This window comes from Sinocyclocheilus anshuiensis, unplaced genomic scaffold (genome assembly GCF_001515605.1).
Source record: "Sinocyclocheilus anshuiensis isolate Anshui unplaced genomic scaffold, SAMN03320099.WGS_v1.1 scaffold1163, whole genome shotgun sequence".
Classification (NCBI taxonomy): domain Eukaryota; kingdom Metazoa; phylum Chordata; class Actinopteri; order Cypriniformes; family Cyprinidae; genus Sinocyclocheilus; species Sinocyclocheilus anshuiensis.
Window position 1 is genome coordinate 1,176,430 of NW_015544295.1, and position 18,032 is coordinate 1,194,461.

General features: G+C 38.2%; 1 protein-coding gene across 7 annotated transcripts in view; it reads left to right on the top strand.

Annotated features, from left to right (window-relative positions):
* LOC107698118 (fibroblast growth factor receptor 1-A) overlaps positions 1–18,032 on the top strand; it is a 47,810-nt gene that overhangs the window by 5,315 nt on the left and 24,463 nt on the right. For all 7 annotated transcript variants that reach the window (XM_016499041.1, XM_016499044.1, XM_016499045.1 and 4 more), the window contains exon 2: positions 8,775–8,940. In XM_016499041.1, coding sequence (XP_016354527.1) covers positions 8,844–8,940 — 97 coding nt within the window. In that variant the 5' untranslated portion in view covers positions 8,775–8,843. The remainder of the gene's footprint in view (positions 1–8,774; positions 8,941–18,032) is intronic.

Sequence of the window (18,032 nt, forward strand, 5' to 3'; positions counted from 1 at the left end):
TGATATAGCCTTTGTTATAGGGGTGTGTGATATGTATCGTTTGCGATAATATTGTAATTGTCGTTTTAACGATGTGTGATTTGACATTATCGAGTATAATGCAAAAATCAAACAAAACACACCTACAGAGTGCACGCATACATTAGTCCTACGTAAAGAAGTCTAGTAGGTTAGACTAGTGCCATACCTGCCAACCCTCCTGTTTTTCCCGGGATTCTCCCGTATTTTACCATTCTATCCCGCTATCATCCCGTTTAAATATTTTCCCATATTTCTCCCGTATTTTTAATCTTTCTGTAAAAAAATCCCACTGGACGTATAAATGATATGTTTGCTACATTCGCCTCTGGTAAAACTCCCTTTATTTGTATGGCCCAAACCTCATTATACGAATAATCACGTCAACATATTCCAAAATTGTTCAGTTGCCAGATCTTGTATGAAACGCATCCTTCTCACACAATCGACATATACAAATTTCAACCCATTTGTGAGCTCAATTTGGCAACCTACAACCCAGTGGCACTGTTGATATCTGCGCAGGTAGAAGTGTGGAAAAAACAAGCATCACTTCTAGAAATGGGAGAAGTTAATGCACACGCCTTTTGCAAAGTGTGTCGTACTGATTTTAATATCAGACATGGTGGGGAAAATGACATTACACAGCACATTAAATCACAACGGCACAATTGCGCAGCGGAGGCACAGAAGAGCACATACTGGCCATTTCGACCGTCATCACTAAAGGGATCCTCCATGAAGTCTGTTTCAGATTTAAGGCCTTACAAAGTCTTAAATGGTACAACAATGTCACGCAGAACACGCAGTTGTAAATGTGAACCGGTGGATCTAATGCATTGCTTTTGTCAGGCGGCAGCCGATCTTTGCGGCGCCACATGAAGTCGAACAAGCCTATTGGTTCACACGATTCGTTCAAAACGCGGATTCATTCAGAAACTAAACACCGCTGTATATATATATATATATATATATATATATATATATATAAGATCTGCACAAGCACAACAATATTCAAGAATGTTGAATGATGCATATGTATACACACACACACATATATACATACATATGCATCCATATATTTATCATTTAACATTTTTGAATGTTGTTGTACTTCAGATCTTATGGTCTGTCACTGTGTACATGGCAAAGTAATTCTGTACCCACCTCACAGTGTCACTCCATCTTTTCTTCCTCATCACTCACTAGATAATTTCAGGGTACTGCAAAGTAAACCCCCTCTTCATTCTAGGACTGTGTAGTGAAGTCTAGAACTTTCTGATAATTGCTATACCCTTTACATTTACCCAGTTACATATACTACAGTTACAGACATTCTTTCTTTCAGTTCAGCCTTTAAAAACTCTCTCTGCTCTTAAGTGACCATTGTCATTTCAAAGAAACAGAAATTCACAGATAGTTTCCACCTTTTCACCGTTTTGAAGTACGTGGAGGAGCAGAGCGGTTTGTGAATGGTGACATGCTGGCTGGCGACTACATGCGCAGACTTGACCCAGACTTGTTGCAAGACGGTGCAGAAATGTGAGCAAGTCAATTAAATATGAACATCTTTAGGCAGTTTGTTCAAGAACGTTTGCTGAAAATATGTTTCCTAATGAAGACTCATATTGTAGCTTAAGGAAAGTTACCCTTTTGTTAATATGTATTTCTGTAATTTCATTCGAATCTTAAAATTAATTTTCACAGAGCATAAAGCTCATGGTAGATAATGATGTTTTCGAATCATATCTGGTTCCCTTATTCATAAAGCCTTTTTAGTGCTTTCCTTTGAAAGTTTTTTGCTAGTTCTAGTCAGCCACTGAAAAATACTAAAGAACTGTAACTGACCTTGTGAAAATGTAGTTGTTTAAGTCCATAATTACATCAATTACTTAAATTAGAGGGGAAATCATTATGGCTGTTCGTCCCTTAGGATCTGACCAGTGATTTTACTGTTAGCCGCTCCAGACAGGTCATCGGTTTGTCTGGTTTGCAGTGAAGTTAGAGTATATTGCAAAGCATCAGTGGTATTTTCATAGAGGGACATGTCATTGACAGTTTGAGTTGCATTAATCAAAGTCAGTAATCTTGTTTATGTGTGTTTGAGTCACAGCACAGTGATTTGTGTCAGAGTTTGTGTGTTGCATACGGTCACAAACACCCGTTTTGGTTTGTTGTGGTGATCTTGTAGTGGCCGCTTTATAGTGAAACGCTCTGTTGTTTGTAAATGAAAGGAAGCAAATGGATGAAGGAGAAAAGACGTGCTGTTCCGTGGGTGTTCTTCCGGTGGAAGTTTGTGTTGAGAGTTTGGAGAGAAGAGGAATTCTCTGCCCTCTAATTTACTGGGCTTGCAGGGCTGGGTTGGCACAGTAAACTATCGCCCAGCACTTTTAAAAAAGAAAGTTACTATTACACAACTGTCTTGAGAGCTTTAGCATGAAACTTTAGGTGGAGTCTCTCAAAATGGAGACATTCTGTTTACATCAACACATCTGCACCAAAACAAAATGGCCTTAGCTGTCTGAAATCAGATTTTTGGGGTATGAAAGGTTAGGGCACAAGATGACACTAGATTCAGCTTTGGTTGGGGGTTCGTCCGGGATCTTGGTTTTTCAAGAGCACCCAGCCAGAGACTGTGAGTTTAGAGTAGAATTAGAGATTTGGCAGAAAACAGATAAAGAAGCAGGAAAGAGTTTTTTTGGTAAAGTTCATCAGCCTGGCCCTAATAGCCTCCTCATGGAGTGGCAGTCTCTTGGTTTAGTGGGCCGGCTATTGCTCTGGCTCCCACCGGCGCTGGAATGAGTGAGCTCAGGCGTCCCGTCTCCGACACAAACCAATGCTGTTCTCTGGAATGTTCCGCTCTAGTAGTAGGCAGCGGTAATGAGCTGAGCCTGCTGTACACTCTCACCATGTTCCCTTCCAATGATCAGAGGGAGAGAAAAACACGCTGGGGTTCATTAATTAGGGTACTAACTTCTCTTTCCACTTGACTTGGTCTATTTCTTTTTATTCCGTGCACACTATCTGTTGTTTGCCTGCGCCTCCTTTCCTTTTTCCCTCTCAAAGTGAACACTGTGGAAAGAATTTAAATATAATCAGCTGAATGTTCTGCTGTTTGTTTTACTTAGAAATAGTTCACGTAAACAAAGAAGCTTTTTTTTTTCTTTTAAAAAATGTTTAAACATTTGCATCAGTGTAATCTTAGCCAAGTAATTTGATCATAAACTAATCCTTCTGCCTTACATTTTTTCCCTTTCCAGATTGATTAAATGGGTTAAGAGCTAAAACTACTTTAGGGTACCATTAGTCTTTCCAGCCAAGTTACTGTAACTTGACCTGTTGAATCATTAGTCTAGACTAAAAAAAACAAGATGTTAAAGAGATTAAATGAGCACAGATTTGCCAAAATGTACACGTTTTATATTAGAGGGGATAAAAAATTATGTGATGAAGACAGAGAAAGAAATGTCACAGATTTAGACATGTTTCCTGCATGAACAACACAACCTTATATATTAGAGCATGTGCACTAGCTGTTCAATAGCTCCAAAAAAGAATTACCATGCTTTTTTAAGTAATCAGCAAACTGAGATTTTGCTAACATGTTTCTGAAGTTTTAATGGTAATTTTTGCAACTGTCTAGTTCCTCTTAGCTCACCTGCCCTGTGGGGAGTTTCCCAGACTGTGTTTGCCTTTCTTAATACTTCATAAATTAATTTTGGATAAACTGTAGAAAAAAAAAAGATATATATTCAATTTACCTTTATTGTAATATAAACTATGAGTTTTGTTTGCAAGATGGTGCCTAAATCTCTTATTTAGACCATGTTGCCTGGTTTATTATAATGTGTGTGTTCTGATTTTGTCATATGCATTGTTATTGTTACACTTCAGTACATTACTGGCACACAAAGCAGATTCATATTTAGGGTTGGTATCGTTTGAATTTGATCAATTCCTATTCCAATTCTGCTTTTCGATCCCCAGTTTCAATTCCAATGTGATTTAAAAAATGAAGTCAAACATTTAGATATCAAACATTTAGTTGAAGCTGAATACCTTGAACAAAAATCAGCAGAGGCTACATAAAAACTGGACTCGCCTAAGAGCTGTTTGTGTACAAAATAGAGCTGTATGATTCTGGATGAATTTAGTTTTTTTTTTTAAATGGTGATTGTGGTTTTATCGTGATTCTGAAGAAAAAAACATTAGACAACTAAACAAAATCACATGTAATTTATGAATGAATGATTCAATGACTCTTGTCACTCAGTATTTACTTGTTTCATTACTAGATGAATCAGCGTTTTTGAAGTAACTAATCTCTTGAATGATTCAAAGACAAATACATTTTTTAACAGCCCCTTTTTGCCAGCTACTGGCATAACAATGTAATCGATAAATCTTTTTTTGAAGTGTCAAAAGGTGATTTACTCTATTTTAATCGCTACCGTACACATTTAGTTTATATCCGAAACTTTTATCCGAGTACTTCTGTGATTATTTGAATGTTTGTAACAGAAATAATGATACTGTGTGGTTTAAAAGAAGCTGTTTCATTCATATACATGACATAGGGCTGTGCAAAAAATCGAATGCGATTTTCATGCGCATCTCGTCAGTAAAGCCGCTCCTGTGATTAGTAGTAAATCTCCAGCACGTGCTTTCAGATGGAGCGGCATTTACTACACAGAGCCGTAGTTCACTGACAAGCTACACAAAATTGCGTTCAAAATCGCAGGCGATTCATTGCCGATGAGATTTTGACGGTATGATAACCTTAAGCAAAAATATCACGGTATTGTCGTTACAGCTCTAAAATGTGTTATTTTTAAATGACTGGGTAAAAAAAATAAAAAATTCCGCTGAGCACAATATATTTTGTTTTTGAGCAACATGTACAATATTAGGAACAGTAGAATTTGAAGAATTTTATTTTTTCTTTGATTTGTTTCCTAAAAAGGAGAAAAATAAAGACTGACATCTTTATTTAACCTAAATCTGTAATTACAGTTATTTAATTTTAGTTATATAATTCATATTCATATCATTTGTATCATTTCATATTCAGTTATATAATGTCATATACATTATTTGATTGAATAATAACCCAATTTGAAGCAAAAACAGAATGTTCTGTTCTGACTAGCTTTGTGAAATTATACTACATGCCTGAACGAAGCAAACAGCAGAAGCTCTGAATGAGACGCAGATTCACTCTCTGACAGCAGGAGGCGCTTCTGAAACACCAGATACAGCGTTTCCTTGGTTACCGCTGTAAACAAAGCAGCACTGCTGAAACACTGCTTTAATATGAACTATACAGAGACGAGATTAAAAGAAAATACCACGTAAACTTTTCTGAAGACAGTCAGTTCCCCTCAGAAACACATTCATATAAACCCCCAAGTCAATATTGAGGATTTTCTTCCAATAGTTTGTGCATCATGAACAGTGAGTGATCTGCCTGCTACAGTGTTTTTCTCTGTGCGTCTGTCTTCAGCGTCTCTGGCCTGTGTTAACGGGTGTTTACAGACTTCATATTTTAACATAAATTACATTTTGGAAAACGATTGCATTGCAACGCAGTTTGTGCAAGTCCAAAACAGAGACGAGTTGCTTACAATAAGACAAAAAACGGCCGGTTGCCGATCGCGTAAGCTCCAGGGGAAGCTCCTTAGTTCGGCCATCCTACACACATGTGACTGACCGCTCGCTCGCACCAACAGGAGGAGAAGGGGCCCGTTACTCTCTACACTGCACTCAATCTGAGGGATTCCTACACTTTCAGTCTTTGAGGAGGACATGAAAAACAGCGCATACCGTAGGAACGGTATAACGGAAAATATTAGCGGTTTTGAAACAGTGACATTTTCAAATCGCGGTATACCTTGAAACCGGTAATCGGCCCATGCCTACATGCAAGCAGAAAATTTTTCTTTGCACAGTATCATAACAGGTCATAGTATGTAATTATATTATATGTAATTATATTATATTAACATATTCAGCCAGTTATGGAGTAAAAAAAAAAACCTAACTGTTCTCTGATGTAGTTTATGTAGCTGGACTCAGCTGTCATGTCTTAGCAGGGTTTTGATGTATCTATTAAGATTGTAAGAAAAATCCTGACCCGTGAAATTTTCTAATCGCGGTATACCTTGAAACCGGTAATCGGCACATGCCTAGCCTTAACATGACAGATGCTCTCTTTAAGTCAGCGGCAGCACGCACGCAGATTTGAATGATCGTACGCTGCTGGGACGAACCAAGAGTGATCATAGTGTTGTGATCGCACATGTAAAGGTTGAGGAATGTGCATTTACAACACTGTGATCACTCTTGGTTCGTTCCAGCAGCGTATGATCCTGGTGAAACCTCTCTTGCAACATGTTTAGCTTATCACAAATATTAGCTTTTTCAGCTTCTGATCGCAAGTGTAGCAAAACTTTGGAGCGCTTAGATTAGCGAGCAAGGTTGTTTGGTGTATGTTTTTGGCTTGGCAATGATTAATATTGGCATGTTGTAGGTGTCTTTCGCAGTGTCTGGTAGGGGATTGGAGTTGGCACAAGCTTAGAGTCCGTCACCCCTGTCTGACCATTCGCTCGTCTCTCCATTCTTCTGGTTTGTACCAGCTGCAGAAATGGCTTGGAAAATGAAACCAACACAAACTCTATGGGAGCGATTTTATGTGTATCAAGTCTCAATTCTTGGTGTTTGTCCAAATTTCTCATCCTTATTAGAGCAGCTGTGAATGCGATAGACATCTCATTGCATTGTTCTGTAAAATATTCATCTCAAGGGCATTATGCACCACCGTTTTTACAGGGGCAGTAGAACTAGAAATGATAATACTGTGTAAGATATGTTATTGTAGGTTTGATTTAGTGTGCAAGGTGATCTAGTTTCTAAATCTTATATATACATATAGTACTACTGTTTGGTGTTTGGAGTCTGTACTTTTTTTTAAAGAAATGATTACTTTCAGCAAGCATAGATGCATTAAATTGACAAAAAGTACTTTACTTTACATTGTTACAAAAATTATATTTGAAATAGCCTAAATTCTGTTCTTTTAGACATTCTATTTATCATTGAATCTTGGAAAAATGTATCAAAATTTGCACCAAAATATGAAGCAGCACAACTGTTTGCATCATTGATAATAATCAGAAATGTTTCTCGAGCAGCATATCAGCATATTATAATGATTTCTGAAGGATCATGTGACACTGATGAATAGAGCAATGATGAAAAACTGTTTAAAAACAGTTATTTTAAATTGGATTAACACATCTCACAATGTGACAGGGCTTGTGTCCAGTTTGAATGGGCATGACATTTCTTATCTGTCTAGAGAACTGAAAACCATTCACGACAATCCCCAATTCTCCAGGATATTTCCTCAGCTTTTTCCCCCTGTGTTAATAGGTGCACACAGTCAATTGAGTTTTCATTTAGTTAATGTATTAAGTCTAGCTTCATATTAGCTTTAACCACATTAAAAAGATTTATTTCAATTTATTTATATTTTGGGAGGACAAAATCACAATTACAAGCAAAGACACTCAAATTACTACAGCTAAACATTCTGAAAGAAAAACATCTGGCGAATTGTGAAATGCTGCTCTTTTCTGACCGATCTGCTCGTAGTGGAGTGTGTGATGAAATGTGTAAATGATGAGTTCTGATAGCTAGTAGGACAAATGGCGTGTCGGGGTCATGCTGAGGTCTAAACCAGCACAGGGTTGACAGATATCTGTGAAGGGTTGGAGGAGTGTGGTTGTGTTTCTGTGTATTTTCTTGCGTGTGTTTGTAAGTGCAAACAGATGGAGTGACCCTGCACAGAACAGCTCTATGAAAAACTTCTTTCCACTATAAAATTATGTACGTCAAGGTTTATGCAATCTGCTTTCTTCGTTAGCTTTGTCTTAATACATTGATATACTAATTATGAAAAAAGTGCCATGTTAACTTGTTGTCCTGTTGTAGTGGAAAAGTCTGAGATGAAAATCCTTGAGTTCTTAAAGAACGTGCTGTTCCACGATTGACCTTATACAGCAAAGTTATGTTTTTGTAGGCCATTATATATACAGTGGGTACGGAAAGTATTCAGACCCCCTTCAATTTTTCACTCTTTGTTATATTGCAGCCATTTGCTAAAATCATTTAAGTTAATTTTTTTTCGTGTATATATATATATATATATATATATATATATATATATATATATATACATGTGTATATATACATGTGTATATAAATGTTTTATATAAATATATATATATAAAACATTGATCTATGCAGCTTATGCATCAGATTAGCTTTACAGGAATTTTTCTGTCAGGGATGCTTTTCTATTCTCAACTTTTGTCTACAATAAAAAAATAAACTGTAAGATTTATATTGTTAGTTAATGTCCTTAGTGTGAATTTGTACAATTCCTCAGTTCAAGTTACTCTAAAGAGATAATTAGCAAATTTGTTAGTATGATTTATGATTCTGAGCAGAATGTTTGCATAGTAATGGTCGTGTGAGTGGAGAAAAATATTAACCAAATAACATCATTGCCTTCGTTTAACAATCCAGTCAAATCCAGATGGTTGCATTCAAGTCCCGTCCAATGTTATTTCCAACTGAATATACTGTTTCACTGAAATGTCACATTATGAAAGATTCATGTTGTCTTTAATCATTAGTTGTGAATATTCTTAATTGTTTTGCTTTCTGATGTTGTCTCTCCATCTTACACCCAGTGCTGATGTCCTAGCTGTTTTTTATGGAGAGCTGGGCTGGATGCCGAGTTCAGATGTAGAGAATCCTTGATGATGATGATGATGATGAAGACCATGTTGCTGCTGATCGCTGTACTTCTAACTCAGGCTCTTCAGTCCCAGGGCAGACCAGCCACCCAAGATGAGAGTAAGTCTTTTTTGTAGTACTCTTGTTGTATTGTGTCTCAATTGAAGATGAGTTAATAATAAACCATGTCTCAGACACTTTGCAATTAAGCAACCTGAAATAGTTTTTAAATTAGTCATATCCTACACGTTCATGGCAGTTTTTTCTATTTTTCCCTCTTTAATCCACTTAATGTTGCTTAAGGTTTCTTTCACCAAAAACAAGTGTGATTGTTTTCCACCCTCTGTCTGAGCCTAAATTAAACAGACTGTATGTTGCAACAGTATCATTAGGATTTCTTCATATAAATGTACATCAGTAAGGTTTCACAGTGACGTAATGTTAAGCTTATATGCAGGTATCTGTCTGCATAATACATCAAACAATTTTCTTCTTCTTAGTATTCACTGTGAAAAATGTGATTTAACCAATTCCAAGTAAATTTTTAAGTTAAACGAGATTCAACTCAGGTGTTTAAAACAATTCAAGTTGAAGTAATTTGTACATCCAGTTTGATACTTAAAAATTGTAAAAAAAAAAAAAAATTGTATGCAGTGTTCTTATTCTTAAGAGCAAGTAAGATGCTGTCCCCATTAAAACAAGTTTGATTATGTTGAAATTGTACAAGACAATTGTATAGCTATGTTGTATGACTATATGCACATTCTCAAACCATATTCATAACTCTAATATGATGTGTGTAAGTGGTGTGCCAAAGGGGAAACACATTCTACACTGAGCTGTGGAAGTTTACACTTGGATACCATTCGTTCTCCATTTCCACCTCATATCCAAAGTAGTCATTTAAAACCCTAAGGACTTTCATGCAATAAGTCATAGACAGAGAGTGAAAAAGGGAAACAGGTTGAAAAAAAAAAAAACACCAGCTGAAATAAAACCCTGAAAAATGTGTCCTTTGGCAGCATTCCAGCTGAGTGAGTGCCTGTGGCTCTCACAGGCCCAAACGTGCTTCCGTAGCTTCATCATCGTCTTTTGGATTTCGGAAACACAGTGTTCCCAGGAGACTTCAAAAATGCCTTACATTACAGTTACCAGTATTATAAAGCGAACGGTCACTTCTGCTCTGGCAGTTTGTGGAGGCTTTAAATAAACACAGTAGGTTTGAATTTATCCCAGAGCTGGAGGTGTGAAATAGCTGCCATCTGTACCCTCCGGCTGTGCAAAAATACCTCACTTTTGTCTTCCCCCACTATCTCTCTCTCTCCCTCCCCGTTGTCTCGCCATCCTCCTTTTGTAATGAAAAGGTATTTGTTGTCAAGAGTTGACTACTGGAGACGCTATAAATTACTGCTTTTAAAAGAAGACACCGAAAGTACTCCGCCCTGTGGTGCTATTCCACAGTGGAGATCGTGTTTCTGGGAAAACGAAGCACGTTTACTTGTGGTTGAGTGCAGAGTTGTGAGACCTATGGGTAGAGAGCATAGACCTATGAAGTACTCTTCATGAAAAGTTGAATTGCATAAGAAAGCTGGTAAATATTACCAAGAACGCAGATTTATTCCTGTAGACTCATTGCGGGTTTAACAAATTGGGGGCTCGTCCGGGATATAAGTTATTTCGTTGATTTCTGACTATTTTGGTAATATATTTCAGTTTCTGGCTATTTGCTTGAATACTTCCCTAAAAAGATGTTGTTGTGACTATAATGTAAGGAGGAAAACCCAACCCAACCTAAATGTGATGGATTACCTTTTACCCACTTAATGCTTGACAGCCAAATGGCCAGGCATGCTGATACCCTCAACGCGTTTCCTCTACTCCTCCTCTCCCTTCTTCCTCCTGTCAGGATGGCCTCCTGTGGTGTAAATGATAGTTTCAGCTGTTGATGAGTGATTGACACTCCAGCATTTGGTTACATTTGTTTTTTCCCTAGGTGGGAATGCAACCTGCACAAACAACAGGATTTCCTTAAGTAGTGTTTCAAATTTGTCTAAAAACTCTTAAATGGTTTGGGACCAGAAGACTTTCAAAGGCCCAAAATGTATTTAATTGAAAGTGGAAATAAAAATCTAAATCTAATATAAATGTGGACTTATTTGCAAGTCATTCAAAAATGTTCCTTTTTTCTTTTGTACAAATTAATATGTTACACCTTTATAACTTCATATATGGTTAATGCTGATAAAATGTGGTTTTGTTAGTTTTATTTTAGTTTTGTTTATATACTAATATAGTATTTGTTTTAGCTCTTTTCCAGTTTAGTTTTACTAATTTTAGTTATTTTAGTACTTTAGACATTTTTTATTTCAGTTATTCACTGGAGCAACATTTCTAATTTTCATTTTTAAAATGTAAGTTTATCTAATATTTATATTTAATTTTATTTAACTTTGTTTCAATTTCTTTCAAAATATTTTAATAGTTTTAAAGTATTTTTAATAGTTTAACAGTATCAACACTATTCTGTTAACCTCCAAAGAGCCAAGCGCACACTACAAGACTCAAGCTGATTGTCTTTGTTTTGGTAGGTGTCTGTGGCAATATAACACACTCCAACTAGTCATGGATGCTATGACAGATTTCAAACCAGTTTCATACTTCAAACCTGTTTCAATGAACCAGTTTTAAATCAGTACATCGAAAATCATTCAATGAGTTGTCACTCAATAGTGTCCCCATTATACGTAATACATTGCTTTAAGGATATAGAAAAGTATTGTTAATATGTGTGTTTCTATCTGTCTGATTCCTGTTGTTCATGGTTAATGTCCACTGATGCATTTTAATGTGTGACTGTTTTCTTATTCTTGCCACATAATTTTTGCTCTCTGTAAAACAATCTGACTCTCTAGAAGGAGATGAATAAATACTTTGGGGAAACAATGGCTGTGATTCAGCAGAGCATGCTGATCTCATTCCTCCCCTCCTGCATACCATGTGCGTGTGTACTTGGCCACATTTGCGTGTAGGCAAGCAGTGATTATGTTTGTACAACCATGGCCATTGTGAACAAATGCCATTAGCATCCAAGTCCTGATGTGGGCTTTAATTGACGCAGGCTAGCATAAGACAAGTTAGGTTAATGTTAGAGGAGGTGTGTGTGTGTTTCTTTTGGTGTCACACTGAGCCAGCACCTTCACTAATCAGTGACTGCTAGTCAGAATAATCAGATTAGGTCACAAAATAAACTTAACAGTCACATTCCAGTTTCTTTGCATTTAATTATTTGTGACCGTCTTTTACTGAGACTAAACCTCTGATATAGAGACCTGCACTCCCACGGGAGGACCGCGGGACCCGCGGGACCCAACGTAACAGGGTGCAGCGCGACTCTTGATGGGCGAGTGCAGGTGCGGGCGGGAAGAGACTCGTGTGTGTGCAGGATGCGGGAGAATAAAATTATTCACGGGACTCCCGCAAAATAGAAATTATCTAAACATAAAGTGTTTAAAACATATAAATTGTTATTTATCTGTTGCACAAAAGCAAAAAGAACAACTAATATTAACATTAAAATGATTGACATGCGCAAGCTAGGCATAGTTTCTATTTATAACACGTGTTTAAAAGGTTGCGCAATGTGAAAAAAAATCTATAGGAGCGGGACAAAACATGAATGTTGCGGGCGGGAGCGGAACCAGATAAGATATATTTCTGCGGGCGCGGGACAGAATCTTGCGGAAGCGGGACTCAAAAATCCGTCCCGCGCAGGTCTCTACTCTGATATCTCAGCCGCAGATCACTAGGGCTGGGTATCGAGTTCGATACTTTTTAGGCACCAACCGAATTGCCTCATGCACAGTCGGTCTGCGTCAAGTCGAACACACCTACTAGTTTACACTGGTTACACACAGGGATGTGGCACACACGTGAGGCTGTAGTGTGAATGCGTCCCAGCCCCCTTAGGTATAAGGCTACATTTACACTGGTGCATTTATGTTCTAAAATGAAAACGATCCTCGTCATACTGGCGTTTCCACTGCGTTTCAAGCCGGCTTTCCACTATCTCCGACAAACGACAAGCGACAGACCGGTCATTCATTTCCAATAGAGAGTAGTGCGGAAGCTGCGTGGAGTTCTGTACACAGGCAGACAGCGCTGGAAGCTGCTAATGCTCATCAGTAAATCAGTGGAAAATAAATAGAAATCATGATTCTGTCTGAGCTATGCTTTTTAAAATGAACACGCACTAGTGTAAACGTAGCCTAATAGATGTGTGAACTGAAGACTATTTGAGCTTTATTAAAACTATTTGCACTGATTTATTGTTTTGGTTACATTTTGTTCCTTTGTGCAGTGGCTAAGGAGTCTTTGAGTTTGTATAAACATCAACAAGCTGAAAAATAAAACCAAAGTTTTTTTTTTTTTTAGATAATGTAATCTTGTTAAAATTGATTTCATAAAATTGGTATCGAAAAAAGGATTGTTCAGGAACCAGTATCGAAGTCAAGGTATCGGTATCGATATTGAAAATTTTTGAACGATACCCAGCCCTACAGATCACTGGGATAAAGGAGTGGTCATTTGTTGGACTATTTCTTTGAGTTTGCTCTGGCTCTCTCTTTCTACTTATATACTGTATTTTCCTCTTCTCTGTACTTGACCATCATTCTTTCTCGTGAAAGGAAATCCCTGTGGTCATTCTCTTCTTGCATTGCTTCCTCTCTTGTTTCCAGTCTCTCTCTGAAAGGCCCCTCTGCCCTTCCTGCACGCCGCCTAAATCTCACTCGCTCACCTCTCATTTTGTCCATCGCCAAAAATCTTCCCTTTCATGATTTACTGTAATTAACTTGATTTTCAGGGATGTCAATCATTTTTTTCAAATGGCTTGAAGCAGGAAAGAAAAAAATGCAATGGCTATTCCAGCTAGGTTGCTTTCCCGAAAATATGAACTTTAATCCAGAATAATCTGGTCACAGAATCTGGAAGATCAGCAGCCTTGAGATTCTATGAGGAGTGACTCAGCACAACAGAGTGCACCTTTTCTTGAAGTTGAATTAGAATTAGATTTGACATATGAATTGTAATAAAAACAGCATTGTTATAAGATGATTGCTACACTACACTCATGACTCACAGGTGGTTATTGTGGGGCCTTTCACAGTGCGTGTCCTGCGTGCCCGTCCAGTAACGTTACGCCACTGGGCAGACAGCACATTGACTGTTACGTCGTTTGGGCTGCCTTGTTGAGCGCAGTGGCACTGAGAACATTATATTTCACACACTTTAAGCCGTTTTATTTTCCAAATGTAATAGGATTAGTCTAACGAATCAAATCGTTCGGTTTGTAATTCTTACCGAACCGAATGCCTCGTACTGAATGGTTCAATACGAGTACGTGTGTGTGTGTGTGTGTATATGTATATGTATGTATATGTATATATATATATACATATACATACATATACATATACACACACACACACACACACACATATATAATTAGTAGTATTAGTAATACATTTTTTTTAAACAACCTGTCCACCAAATATGTTTCCCCATCATAATTTTTTCTCCCTTTTTTTTTCCAGTTAATACTCCACCCACCCCCCCCCAAGCAGTAGTTGTGCCAGACTACATCTGGATTCTATAGCTTGCACACCGGTGCATGTTTTCAGCTTGTATTGCATGGTGTTTTGTTCTTTTGAAGTGACTGATGGCTTGGTAACATGCCACTATTTAATATCCTGGAAGGAAGCACGTCGATTAATGACTATAAATCATGAAGCAGCTGTATAATTTTCTCCCTGTGTGATTATTGTAGAATACTATCACTTGATACCTCACAGTAAACAGCTTCTCTGGTGACTGGTGCAAAATGTTTTCGGCATCTGCTCTGCTCAATCGAAAATGTCAATAGGAAATTACAACCTCATTGTCATGACCTTACGATCAGTCAGTGTGTCTATAATATTAATTTCTCATTAATTATAATGTGAAACATTTCTGGCTCACTGACACTGATCTTGTCGTGTCATGGACAAGAAACATGTAAGACTACACGTTGCTTCCCGACCATTCATCACGTGCCGTCTTTAATGACGTGCGTGATGTCATTCGAGAAGGCGGAACTAGCGACTGACTTCCGAAAACAAGACTGTAAACATTGCTGAAGCGCTTCCGCTATAGTTCGCCAGCATTTTTCTATCTTTGTTCTGTTGTGGTAGTCCCTCGATGACACATCATACAGGCAGGAGTACTGTTGCCACAGCTCCACGAACCTTTCCTCCATGTCATAATTCCACCTAGCAGCACCATCTCTTTCGTTTCGCCATGTTTGAAACCTGTGTATGAAAGAGCTTCTGTGCTGCTATTGGTCAACGTAACCAATGTGACAGAACTTGTTGTGGAAGACGGAAAAAAAATTAAACATGCTAGTCTTTCTGTCGTGATGTCGTGAAGCATCGCAGACGTGGAATCGGTTGTCGTCCACTATGACACGCTACACGAGCTGAAACGATGGAATCGTGTGTCCCGACGCCCATTGTCGTTTACGAATTCCCACGACACCCTACGTAAGGCAAATCATGGCAAAATCGGGCTAAAATCGTGTAGTCTGAACCGGGCATAAGACTCAACACTCACACGGTTGCCAGATTGAGGACATGCAATGGGAATGAACGCAATTGACAGTGGAAGGCAATGAGCCTTATACTGTAAGTCGATGAGTTGATTTATCCATGTTTTAATATGCCTCTGGTCATAGAGCTTTTTAGATGGATGCTGAGGCTTTTTAAGTCAAGTGGAATCTGCAATCTCTGACCTAGTACATTTGCTGGATTCCATGGCTGCAGTACACTGTTTTCCATCAAATTGCAACCCAGAGTGTCAAAATTGGCAGTGGGCGGAGTCACACAGACCAAAACAAAAACAGACATTCTGACACGAAATACACATTTCAAGGCAGAATAACGGGCTGTAGCATTGTTTTTCAGAGAAACAAGTATGTGAACTTTAACATGTTTCTTAAATATCTGCAAACATATTATGATATTTTTCTGCTTCGGTACAATCAAAATTTACATACAGCACCTTTGAATCTTTTTTCCCTGAGCAGTAAGCGTGCAAATGCTCAATAGCTTTTCTGTAGTAGAGATTTCAAGGTATATAAAAATTTACCTGCCAAACTTGAAAACAATCCAACCTTGAGAAGTATTTACTTATTTAAAGTAAACTTATTTACTTATTTTGTGGCTAAATAAGCCTATGCTAGCTCATCTTCTTTTCTCCTTCCTTCATTCTTTTCTGCAGTGTTTTGGTGGGGAAAATTGATCCCTCCCTGGCCCCTGTTCCTGTCAGGATTAAGATCCTGTTAGACACATGCGAAGCAGGAAATACCTTAACTAGACCCTACTGAGGTCACCATGGATACCAGCCCAAAAACCTGCTGCTACAGGCCTCTCACTCGCTCGTCTTTATTAGCAGAGTTAATGGTAGTGATGGGCGGAGTTACTACAGCGGAACTAGTCAAGAGGAAACCTGGCTTACGTTTGCGCTCTGTTTACTATTAGAAATGTGTCAGTAATGAGCATACCAGTATCGCCTAAGCACTTTCTTTTCTTAAAATTGTTTTTAAATGAATGCTTTTTGACAACCTTTGCCAGACTTTTCAGAAAAAAAAAATATTTTGTAATTTCCTTTGCATTCACCTTTTTGTTTTTGGGTCTTTTTTTTACCACAGTGACTCAGTAGGATATAGGCCAAGCATTGTTTCTTTAGATTTACTCACATTTCAAAACAATAGTGTAAATGTCGTCTTCAGCGGGTGGCAGGATTTCATAGAAATTTGACCTTGTTTTGAACAATCATCAAGTCCTGATGCATCTTTTACAGGAAACCAAGCATTCATATCCTTTCAGCAAGTCAAATGCATTGTTATTGAAAGGAAATTAATCCAATTACCATTTGAATATGAAGCAGTCACCATTTGTTTTGTAAATGCGAAAAACTCACCTTGGCTTACTGTTAGCAAAGAGTCAGAATTAGCATATGGTGTCAGTATGTGCTCGTCAGTCTATTCTTTTAAAGAGGACTCCCAACAGGGATAATTCTCCAGTGCACTACTCTAAGAAGCAGCCCCCTTTAAAAGAGTACGGGCAATTGCAGACTGGTGACATAATGTTGATGGACAATGAATCAGCGTAATTATATTTAGACTTCCCACCCCCGAGTCTTGCCCCCACCCCATCTCTGCTGGTCGTCAGGAGCGACGGGTGGGCTCAGGTGGTGGTGTCTGAGGCAATGCCCCTAACCTTGCATCCCATAATCAAATTTCAGCTCTATCTCAGAATTGGCCTGACAATTGGCCCTTGACTAATTCAAACTCAGATTTGATTTAGCAGTGACTGAGGTGGGATCTTTGATAGATGCTTGAAGGTGTTGTCGCTCATCTATAAGATGCCAAACACTAATACTCTGGGGCTCGATTACACCTTTCTTTTCAAGAAAGAAGTTAAGATAAATTCTGAGATGTTCATAATAGGGGTGTGCCATATCATACGCCAAAAACGGCAAGCGCGTGCGCCCGATGAAACGTCTATATAAAGCTTGAAGCATCAGAATCTGCATCGGTATCGGCCGATCACCATGACAAGAAATCGGTACTCGGTATCGGCTGCAAAAATCCTGATAGGAGCATCCCTAGTTCTTACCTTTATTCTTAAAGGGTTACTCCACCCCAAAATGAAAATGTTGTCATTAATTACTCACCCTCATGTCGTTCCAAACCCGTAAGACCTCCGTTCATCTTCGGAACACAAATTAAGATATTTTTTTATACATTCCGAGAGCTCTCTGACCCTCCATGGACAGCAAGGATCCTAACACGATCAACGTCCAGAAACGTAGCAAGGAAATCGGTAAAATAATCCATGTGACATCAGGGGTTCAACTGTAATTTTATGAAGCTACAAGAATACTTTTTGTACGCAAAGAAAACAAAAATAATGACTTTATTCAACAATTTGTCTCCTCCGCGTCACTGTAGCGCCATTTTGGAGAGAGTATCCTCTGAACGCAAACCTTGTGGTGCAGCTGACACACAACAGCATACGCTGTTTGCGTTCAGTGGATACTCTCTAAAATGGCGCTACGATGACACGGAGGAGACGAATTGAACCCTTGATGTCACATGGATTATTTTACCAATCTCC